Genomic DNA, 10861 nt, shown 5'->3' with positions numbered 1-10861 from the left:
GTGTGTGTGTGTGTGTGTGTGTGTGTGTGTGGCAGTGAGCATTAACATGCACCAATCCGCTAATAAAATCCAGGAGAGTTTTTGAACTTTGCTTCCTGAAGAGAGCACTGACATTTTACCAGACTGCGGCTCCACTGAAAATGTTTTCACTCATTTTTTAAAACGATGCCAGTCAACACAGTCCAGCTGCAGAGGAGCTGTGTCGTGACGTTTTGTTAAATGATGGTTGTGGGGATTTAAAAAGTGGAAATGGAGTCAGTCTTTTAAGCAGGTATACAAATTTGTGACAATAAAAGATGGCGTTAGCGTTCTAGTTAGTTCACTAAAATGTTTTTTTTTTACTGTAAAGAGCTGCTTCATGAAAAGTGAAATAAATTGTTGCATAAACTACACCTGCGACTGATAAAGCTCTAAATTTAGGCTAAAAGTAAGAAACTTGAAAAATAATTTCACGTTCATTCTCAAAAAAAATCTCTATGCAAAGCAAAATGTAAGATTCTAAAAACTATTTTGGATTTTTTTTAACTTTGTTTCCTGATGTTTTACAAAAATACAGCTCTACTGAAGCGTTTTTACTCATTTTAAAATGATTTGAATCAATTCAGTCCAGCTGCAGGTGAGATTTTATCAGCGTCTCTGTGTTTAATTTCCACCAGTAATTTAAAATGTAACAATTGCCTTGCTTAGGTAATTGAAATTATAAAATCTGTTGCAGTAAATACAGCTGAAACCTTTGTTTTTCTTCCTCTTTTTTTATTTAGATTATTTATTTAATTTAAAATGGTATTTACATTCTTGTATATTAGCTTAAATTAATTGCAACCTGTTGCAAAATCTGTTAGTTGAACTGTGGCAAAAACTTTTAATATCTGCATTTTAAAAAATGGAGTTTAATCCAACCCATTAACTCTTCTATTTTGCCCATTTAAAAAAAATCCACATCTGTTAAAATAAAAGTCAATTCTGACATCTTTTCCTAAAATTAAATAATAGATCAGTTTCAGTTTCTGGTGTAAATGAGAGCAGTTGAGGCGGAACCAGACGACAAACCTCACCTTCATGACTCTTATTCTTGTTTCTTCCTCAAGTAGAATCATTTGTTGTGTGTGCTGAGAGATAAAAATAAATGTTTTTTTGTTTGTAATATTTTCTTTTATCTCACACTACCAAGCTAGTATATTGTGGAGATTTTTACTGGAAAAGATCTAATCAATAATGTCGGAGACATTTGACCCAGTTAAGAGTCTGGTGACAGTTAGTGATAACATTTGGGCTTGTGTTTTTATTTCAAAATGACATCTGTGAAATTCATTAAAGTGTGTTGTTTCCTAAAAAAAGATGGGGTAAAAAAAAGCAGCATTAGATGTCAAATGAAAAAATACAAAACTTTTATTTTAGTCTTTGGAGCAGCGGGAAATACCTCTGACAATGAGAGAGGCTCCTCGCAAGACGCAGAAATCAAGGGTAGACCTCACGGGGACGCAGAGGAAATGGGGAAATTATTTTGGTTATTACAGACAGGTGTTTCTTCTCTGTGGGACGATCTCCTTGAACTATTTAAAAAATCGGTCTGCTTCTCGCTGTGGTTCCCTTGGCTTTTGGTCAAAAAAGAAATGCAAAGCTCTTCTGTCTGTTGGTTTTGTTACGTGGATCGATAATAGACTTCTTTTCAAGTTAACCACGAAGACATTTTACGTTAGGTTTGTGTTTTGCAGCCATAATTTATTAAATATAACCAAACTGATCAGTTTGTGTTTGTTTGTTTTTCTTTTCATTGAAGGTAATTCTCTCACTGTGAGTGTACCTCTGAGGCCCCTTGGTCATGCCTGTTTAGCTGCCCTGCGTGATGCCTGATCATGACAGCACGACCCTCCTAACCAGACAGACCAAGCGCAGGCGTGTTGACATCGGGGTGAAAAGGACTGTGGGCAGTGCGATATTCGCCCGCGCCAGGGAGAGCCTTTTGGACAGCATGAACCAGTCGCACGGCCCCGACCAGGAGGGAGACTGCTCGTTGGTCAGTCACAGCCACGGGGGGCCCAACGGTGATGGGGAGAAATCCAATGTCCTGAGGAAGCTGCTGAAAAGGGCCAACTCGTATGAAGATGTGATAATGCCCTTTCCTGGTGCTACCATTATCTCCCAGTTATTAAAGAACAGCATGGGAAAGAATGGGGGTAATGATTCAGGCTTCCAGGTACAAACACACATAAAGAAAGTTAACATTAAGAAGCATTTTCATTCAGGCAAACAGAATATAAACTGGTGTAGATTATCAGTCATTTAGGGCATGATGTTCCTAAAAGTAGTATTTTAATGGGCTACAACTGTTGAAGACTAGTTGGTGACTTAAAATTGCAAGAAAATGGGTGAGTGTTTGTGACTAATTGACCAGAGAGTTGTGTGAGATTATCTCGGCTTATTGTTGGGAGCATTTAGAACATAGCCTGCTTTGTACCCCTTTGGACAGCAGCTTGGAAATGAAGATAGGCAGATTTTAACCAGTTTTTAGACCTGAACATTAGCCTCAGAAATCACCCTTGCAATTGGTTCAAGACTTTATCCTTAAACCTATTTGGAGGGGGAAAAAATTGGCGCAAAATTTTTTGAACATGGTCAAAATTCAAGTGATAAAATAGACTCTGCAACTCTCTTGTGAATGCAGTTCGCCAACTAGTTCCCAACTTTAGCATATTGTAAAATAGTACAAGCTGAATCAAAAACATCTGGACTTAAAGTCAATTTTTCTTTTAATTTGAGAAGCTTTTGAACTGATTGAGTTCTTTACCAGTTTACGAAGTTTGTGTTTTTGTTCTTCGGCACAGGGAAGTGGCGCTCTATCTAGCGGAGGTTCTGAGATCCAGGCTGAGGACGCTTGCAGCAATTCATCCCGCGACAGCCCATCCGACTGCCTTTCTCCTGGGCCTCCTCTTCCTCCTCAGTCTTCCTCCTCCACCTTTGGACGGCCACCACCTCCCTCAAACCACATCTCGCACGCCCCCTCGCAACCTCTGTCCCTGTCCTCCTTTGACTTGGACAGGCTGTCGGACGAGCACCTCCAAGCGAAGAGAGCCCGCGTGGAGAACATCATCCGCGGCATGAGTCACTCTCCGCTGGTCCGGCCGAATGGTGGCGACCACAACCAAGAGAGCAACCGGGAGAACGAGAACAGCAGCAATGACCACAGAAGAGACGATGGAAGTCATGCCACCAGCCGGCGCGGCGACTGCCCTTCGTCCCTGCTGAGCTCGTCGGGTTCGCGAGGCGGCATGGTTAGTGTTGGCGAGGTCTACAGGGAGAATAAAAGAAAGCAGCGTCTGCCTCAGCAGCAACACAGCTTCACCCAGCTGGTTTGTTCCAGGCAGGAGCAGCGACAGGAGGAAAGACGGCAGCTTAAACTACAGCTGGAAGACATGCAGGTAATAACCTGCCTTTTGTGGTGGAATTTACGAGCACAATCTGCCACGTTAAGTATTATTTGGCAACTACGAAAAAATTACAAAAAGCTTTGTTTCAACAATTATTTTGGCAACATGCATCCTTGAGAAGAATCTTTAATTCTTTAGATTCTAACATGGAAACAGTAGCTGCATTTCTATTGCAAATGTGAGCAAAACTTTGTCAATATTCTGTTAATGTCGAAAAACACAGTTTCGCAATTGTGGTGTTTCCATTAAGTAAGAAACGCTATTAAAGTCAATGCGTAAATACGTTTGTTCTTGCGATAATTCATTATAAACATGGCGGCAATGGATGTAAACACATAGCATATTGCTACCATGACACTAGCGCTTATCATCAGAGGAGACGTCGACGTCTTCTTGAGGCTTTCCAGCGACAAGCCCCTTAGACTTGGGAGTGGCTACGTATGCTGTGTTTTTGGGAAATTGTAGTTGGTGAATTTACTACTTTCTTTTACTACTTCGGTGATTCCTGTTATCTTCTTCTTCGTCGTCTTTTTCGCCAGTAGAAACAGCCGGTTCTTGATCACGTGACTCCCGTGTTGCAAAAAAAAGTGTTTCCATTGCAGTTTTGTGAAATACACCAATTTCCATACGGCCGAAAAACCACCTCTTCCTAACGCAAAAACATTTTGTCGAAAAACTATTTTTTTCGAAACTGATGTGTTTCCATTGAGCAAATTAATTTTTTTAAATTCTAATGTGCGCATTTTCATGGTCAATGGAAACGCAGCTAGTGAAGGTGTTCTTTATGATACAAAACACCAGAAAAAAACTGCATCAAATGGTAGTTCTTACTAAAAAATAATCCTAGTGCCCTTGGGTTATTTAGCAATCTCCCTCACAATAGTCACAAGATATCCAAAGTATATTTGTGTTAACAGATGACCAAAAGTTGCACTATGATTCTCCTTATGTTGCCTTTTCTCTCCTTTGTTCAGAAACAGCTGCGTCAACTTCAAGAGAAGTTTTACCAGATCTACGACTCAGAAACCGAGGAGGAGGAGGAAAACGGGGTGAATGGAGAGGCGGACCGAGGTGGTGATAGAGAGGAAGATGGAAACTTGTCAGAGGACAGTATTCGCTCTGATGGGCTAGAGGAGAGGCACAGAGACAGAGGGCGGCACAACCACAATGATCTGTCCGATCTGGACCCTGGGCTGTTCCTGGACCGAGCCCGTGCGCTCCTCCGTGAGCAGGCCTTGATAGACGGGGAAATGGAGGAGGATGTGGACAGCAGAGAGGAAGAGGAGAGGAATGGGGAGAGGGTGATGAAGAGGAGAGAGGCGGGAGGAGGGGGAAGGCAGTTGGCTGAAACTCTAAAGCAGGAGCTGAATTGTGCTGTGTCACAGGTTGTCGACACAGTGGTTAAGGGTTTCTCCTCGCCGCCCAAACAGACCTCCAGTCATCATCATGGCTGCCACAGCAGCACACCTGCTGCACCTTCCTCTTCCTCCAACTCATCCTCTTCCTGTCCTCCACCTTTTGGCCCACTCCCCCCTCTTACCCCAGAGTCCCGATTCGGTGGCGGTAACCTGGCCCTCGGTCTGAACAGTGAAAGCAGTCCCACGCCTAACTACCATTCCACCAACCAGAGGCTGCACTGCTTCGGGGACGTCATTGTTCCAAGCCCGCTGGATTCATTCAGCGGTCTGACCAGCAGACTGAGTGGCGTGCCGACACCCAACGATCAAACAGAGGCCCTCCCACTGGTGGTGCGGAAAAGTGTGGGGAGTGGAGTGGAGAACGCAAACCCCTCTCTTCCTCCCCCTCCCCCTCCTCACCATCCCTCCCTCCACCCATCACCCCTCACAGCTTCGCTTGGGTTTAGCCCTCCGTCGTTTCGCCACCCATTCCCTCTCCCCCTAATGGGTTACCCCTTTCAAAGCCCGTTGGGGTCGCACGGGGGCGGTGCCGTCTACCCTCCAGGGCCAAAGGACCACAGTCGATCCTCCCCTGACGCCATGGACATAACCCGCGAAACCGTCAGCCTCAGAACCAAAATGGCGGCCCTCGGAGGAGGCCACATGGGTCACCATCACCACAGGCAGACTTCTCCAAGCCAACATGGGCCAGAGGGCCTGTCGCTGTCCCTCATCAAGTCCGAGTGTGGAGATCTGCAGGACATGGCTGACATATCGCCCTACTCAGGCAGCACTGTATCCTTATCACGGCAAGGTTTAAAATCTATGCGGGCAACATTGTGTGTGTGTGTGTGTGTGTGTGTGTGTGTGTGCGTGCATGCGTGCGTGTGTCTTGAATTTGAAGGCACTATAAAAAACTAAATCACGAGGGTTAGTAATTTTTAAGCACCTCATGATTCAATTACAATTCAGAGATTTGTGATGCGATTATAACACAACTGTCGATGCATTCACAGTCCCACATCAAAGTCCTGAGCATAAAAATCTCTCAGACCTAAAAGGAAAACTGTTTTGCAACCACACTGCGGATTATACTTCCTATTCAAACAAAATTTTGAGAACTAAAACAGCAACAAAACCTGACGTAACAATATGTGACAATGGATCTTGTTACCCTGTTTCTTCTTTGTTTCTGCAATTTTGATCATAGCTCCAAAGTGCAAATCATAGTAACATAGTCAACCACTGAATGCTAATCCTTCACAATAAAAGTTGTAATAAGCTGTGATTTGCTTCACCTTTTCTAAGTTAGGAGGAAGCTGATGTCACTTGATGGTTTTCTGGTGGACAAGAGCAGCTACTACCTTTTTTTTTCTTCCTCTTTCAGATGGAAACGTACACAGCTTGCATACAGCATGCTTTTCTCAACGTCATTTTCCCCTTTAACTTCATAGAAGATAAAACTCTTTCAAACACCAGCTTTCAATCCAGAAGTTGTCGTATTGTTTGCATGTCTTCGTCAGCCTTGTTAATGTGTTTCTGTTGTGTTTCTGTCAGCGTACCACTTATTGTGTTCCTCTTCATTATTAACAAAAAACTGATAATTGATTGACATATTTTAAACTGCTTTTAAACAGACTGTCCATGCCCACATTGTGATGCATAAAAAAACAGGTTATAACCCCCACCCCTATTACAACACCTACTCACCCTACTCAAAGCTTTTATTTGGCACTCTAGTCCCACACTGCAGTGATATTAAAAATATTGAGGAGCACTGGTCAAACAAAATATATCCTAAGCTTAAACCTTAGTACTGTTTTAGTTACTCTCTTATCCTTTAAAAAAAGCAGATTGAACAATTTCGATTCATTAACAGACCTTACACCTAAGCGTTACACTGTTTAAACGACTCATATTTGAATCATGGCAAAACTTGCAAAATTGAAACTAAACTGAGTTTTACAAAAAAAAAAAAAATCCAGAAATATGCATGCTTTTCTGTGAACTAAAATATTTTAATTTTTTTTCTTTTTTGGTTTTAAATCGAAAAGGCTAAATTTTCTAAAAAAAAAAAAAAAAAAAAAAAAAAAAAAAAAAAAAAACCTTCGGCACCTTTTCTATCTCAAACCAGAAATGAATTTTAAAATAATTTAAAACTCTTTTTAAACTCTTGTGAAAATGAAGTTCAATCAAATTTTTATTTTTAAGCTTCACGTGAAAAGATGACAACATGAAGTACTACACAGACGTAAATAGATATTTGTGTAAGAAAATTAATTTAACATATCCTAAAAAAATTCACCTCCACATTCCGGCTGCATCACAATATGTTACACTATAAAAATAATAAAGCTACTATTTTTACACGCTAACGTGAGAAGCGGAGCCAAATACTCTGAATATTCAGAATGTTCTGCTGCCCAAGAGTCACATTTTTCATACAGTCAAACACCGAGCCGCCTTCGAGGCAGCGGCAGCAGGAGGCAAAGTGACACAAAGTCTTTATTATCAATTAATCTGCATTAATTGGTTCCTGCTCTGAGCCTCTTGTTTCCTCGGTTAGTGGGGGAAGATGAAAAGGGCGCGCCGGGTCTTGCAAGAGGGGGAAGATTAAACAGGTCGCACGCTGCTCTCTCAAGCTCTTTTAAGTGCGTGCAGCAGGTTGTGTTGTTTAAAGGTGCGGGGAGGAGGGGGGCGGAGGCCAGCGAGTTCCCTCTTCATCACGTACGCACACACACACTCTCACACACACAGTTTGCGCTGTCTGAGACACTCTTGTGCTGTTAGGTTCTCTTTCATCGCAAAGACTTTGTACATAAACGCTCAAAGCAAATCATATTTCATTTTGTCTGAGGTAAGACCTTGTTCACAGGAGCTCAAAGCTAATCATATTACAAAGAGCGTGGCGGAGGAGCTTTAGCTTTATTCTAAATGTGTGCACATCAGTGGTGTGGGCAAACATAAAGGGAAGTGTATTAACGGAAACAGTTTTCCCTCTATCGTTTTTAGCTTGTTGTCTCTCCCACCTCCTTGATACCGTTTTGGAACAACTCCTACTCACTTTCATTTGCTGTCCTTCAGTCTCAGTTGCTTGGCAGCTGTGTTCGCACACACACACACAAACGCGCACACACACACACAGGTGTGCGCATGTGGACAGGTGTTTGCAGGTAGCTGTTTATCTTTTCATTCCTAACCTTTCATATGGACTCTGACTCACACAAACAGGCACGTTTGAACAACAAAGTGAAAAGAAAAACAAGACTTTGAACCCGACAAACAGGGACTCCTTGCAGCTGCGGCGAGGAGCTGATCACAGTGTCGTCTTCAAAGCTAATTTAGATGTTGCTTTAATTAAAAGCAAGAAATATTTGACACGGCTCTTGATCCTGCTCAGACGATTCACAAACAAAATGCTCCTATCATTCATTCGTCACAGAAGAAGACAAAAAAACTTGTCTTTGAAAGAGGACATTAGTATTTCAAAGACGGGGACAACCCTTCAAAACTACGAAAAAGAAACAAATTAATTCCACATTTTTTTTTATTTTTACAAAGGAGAAAGTATCTTGTTTGTAGGAGTCTGCGAGGAGACATGGGGATTTTTTTCTTTTTGCGTTCCCATGCAAAAGTATTGCGTTACCTCGCAATACATTTTGTGTTCCCTCGCAAAAGTAGTTTATCACTGTTGTGCCTGCCGGTTTTTAACAAATTCTCGTTTACCATTAGCGCGTTAGCCTACTACTTTAATTCAGCTTCAGCATGAATATATCCAACAGCCACGCATGGAAGTATGTCGTATGCTGATATTTTAACACAGTACAGCCACGCAACATCAATGTCAATTTCTTGAACTTGTGGCGACACATCCTGTTTTGGTAACTTGATATTTCAAAATAAAAGTCTGATTTAATTCAGTTCATATACAAATCAAACTTTTGCGTGGGAACGCAAAACAATATTGCGAGGTAACGCAAAACTATTGCCAAGTAACGCAAAACTATTGAGACGTAACGCAAAAGTATTGCGTGGGAACGCAAAAGAAAAAAAAAATCCCCCCATGTCCCCTCACAGGCTCTGTATGTTAGTTAATATTATATGCAACTTATAAGTAACTTATGAGATCATGTAAGTTCAAACATAACAGTTTGATATATAGTAACAGTTTCTAAAGTGTAAAAGGCTGAGTGGTTGGGGGAGTCATCCTGTAATTGGTGGGTCGCTGGTTTCATCCCCTGTTCCGTACATCTCAGTCATTCTGTCCTTGGGCAAGACACTGCACCCACCTTGCCTACTGGTGGTGGTCAGAGGGTCCAGTGGCACCGGTGCATGACAGCCCCGCCTCTGTCAGTCTGCCCCAGGGCAGCTGTGGCTACAATGTAGCTTACCACCACCAAGCTTCTTTAAAGTGTCCTAAAAAAGCACTTTATAGGTTTGATGTATCATTTTTATTATTAAACTGTATTTTCTCCTTCATTACCAACCACTCTGATAAATAGTCAATCATCTGTGTGAGCATGTGTTAGTCTGTCTAAGACATCTCTAATGATTTTAATGAAACTTTAAAGTAATCATCTATCACTGAAGGTTAGCACCAAACAACAGCTAATTCACCCCAGCAAACATAAAAAAGGCTCTAACTTGGTCAGTTTTCAGCTAAAATCTGATGTGGTTGGAATCGAGAGTCATTGAGAACACAAACCCGAGTACAGATTGCATGGCATCATTGTTTAAAACTTTGGCATGCAAGGTGGTGGTCGATATGCATTCCTTCAAGAAAGCTACTTTTTAATTTGTTTAGATTGGACAAACATTTCCAGCCTTTACACCTCTAGGTAAGATAGCTGAATTGTTCTGTCTTGCAAATTATAATCTAAATCAAATATCACATCAGTTAATCCCTGTCTACAACATTTTTAACCATATAAAAAAAGAATCTCTGTCCATACACTCAAACATAAACACTGAATACCACCTCACCAAAGATTCTCTCTGAAGATGGTATCTCACTGAGCCGCAACTGCTGTGGAATAGTTGGCACAATATTGTGAGAAAATGCAAGAAATTTGAATGGTCTCTCACTAAACTCTGAGCGTTTATGGCCAATTAACCATCAAGTGTGTGGTCACATTTTTATTTATCTTTGTTCTGGGACAGAATTGCACTTCTGCAATATACTAAAAGGAGAAAAAGACTCATCTTTCGATCTCATCATGCTAGTATCCAACATGTTGATGCACCACTGTTAGTATCATACGTTGGTGTAAATCTGTCTTTCAGGACGTGGCAAGTCTAAAACAGATTTAAAAAAAGACGGAACTGGACTTCTGTTCTGTAGCTAAAGATGCGTGGCGTACCGAGCTTTTAACTGCACGACGTTGGTATTAATAATATCAAGAATCTCGATATTTGGGTCGATCCGTATTCTTCTGCTTCAATGTGTAAAAGTCTGAGATACAACATAACTGTTCAGACTGCAATGACTTTGAAAAACATCTCATTTCGTATCACATGAAAGTGACCTGGGTTGTATTTGAAAAAAAAAATTTGGATCTGTCACGTTCAAATTGTCATTACAAATCTGCTATGGGTCACAACTAGGTAAAAAAAAAGAAAAGGTACAACTGGATTGGGCCAGCTCTTGCCTGCAGTGTGAACGTAGCCTAATTTTCACACAATTCCTCAAAAAGGCCAGTGTTGCAGAAACCTTCACACGTTCTCTCTTAGATTACCTTTCTCTGTTTGTAGTTTAAGATGTACAATGTGTCTGAGTTCCATGATATCGATGAGTATTTTTTTTTTTTGTTGTTGTCTGTGGCTTCACTTCAGTGCAGCTTGAGGCCTTTTTCACAGATCACAGCTCACCTGAAAGGCTCTCCCTCTCCCACAACACACACTCAGGTCTGTGTATCTTTAATCCTTTGTATTGAGCTGAGCAGATGTCCTCCATTCATTTATGAATTTATCCACCCCCACCTCGCCTCTCAATCCACCCCTTCCATTCACACACACACACACACACACACACACACA

General features: G+C 41.5%; 1 protein-coding gene across 1 annotated transcript in view; it reads left to right on the top strand.

Annotated features, from left to right (window-relative positions):
* The window catches only part of prox1a (prospero homeobox 1a), a 78350-nt gene that overhangs the window by 2084 nt on the left and 65405 nt on the right, over positions 1 to 10861 (top strand). The window contains exons 2-4 of the mRNA XM_014019441.1: positions 1781 to 2197; positions 2826 to 3419; positions 4403 to 5620. Of these exons, the coding sequence (XP_013874895.1) occupies positions 1847 to 2197; positions 2826 to 3419; positions 4403 to 5620 (2163 nt within the window). The 5' untranslated portion in view covers positions 1781 to 1846. The remainder of the gene's footprint in view (positions 1 to 1780; positions 2198 to 2825; positions 3420 to 4402; positions 5621 to 10861) is intronic.

Source organism: Austrofundulus limnaeus, unplaced genomic scaffold (genome assembly GCF_001266775.1).
Source record: "Austrofundulus limnaeus strain Quisiro unplaced genomic scaffold, Austrofundulus_limnaeus-1.0 Scaffold221, whole genome shotgun sequence".
NCBI classification, from domain to species: Eukaryota; Metazoa; Chordata; class Actinopteri; order Cyprinodontiformes; family Rivulidae; genus Austrofundulus; species Austrofundulus limnaeus.
Note: the sequence above shows the minus strand (reverse complement) of the source record. Positions and strands in the feature narration are given on the sequence as shown.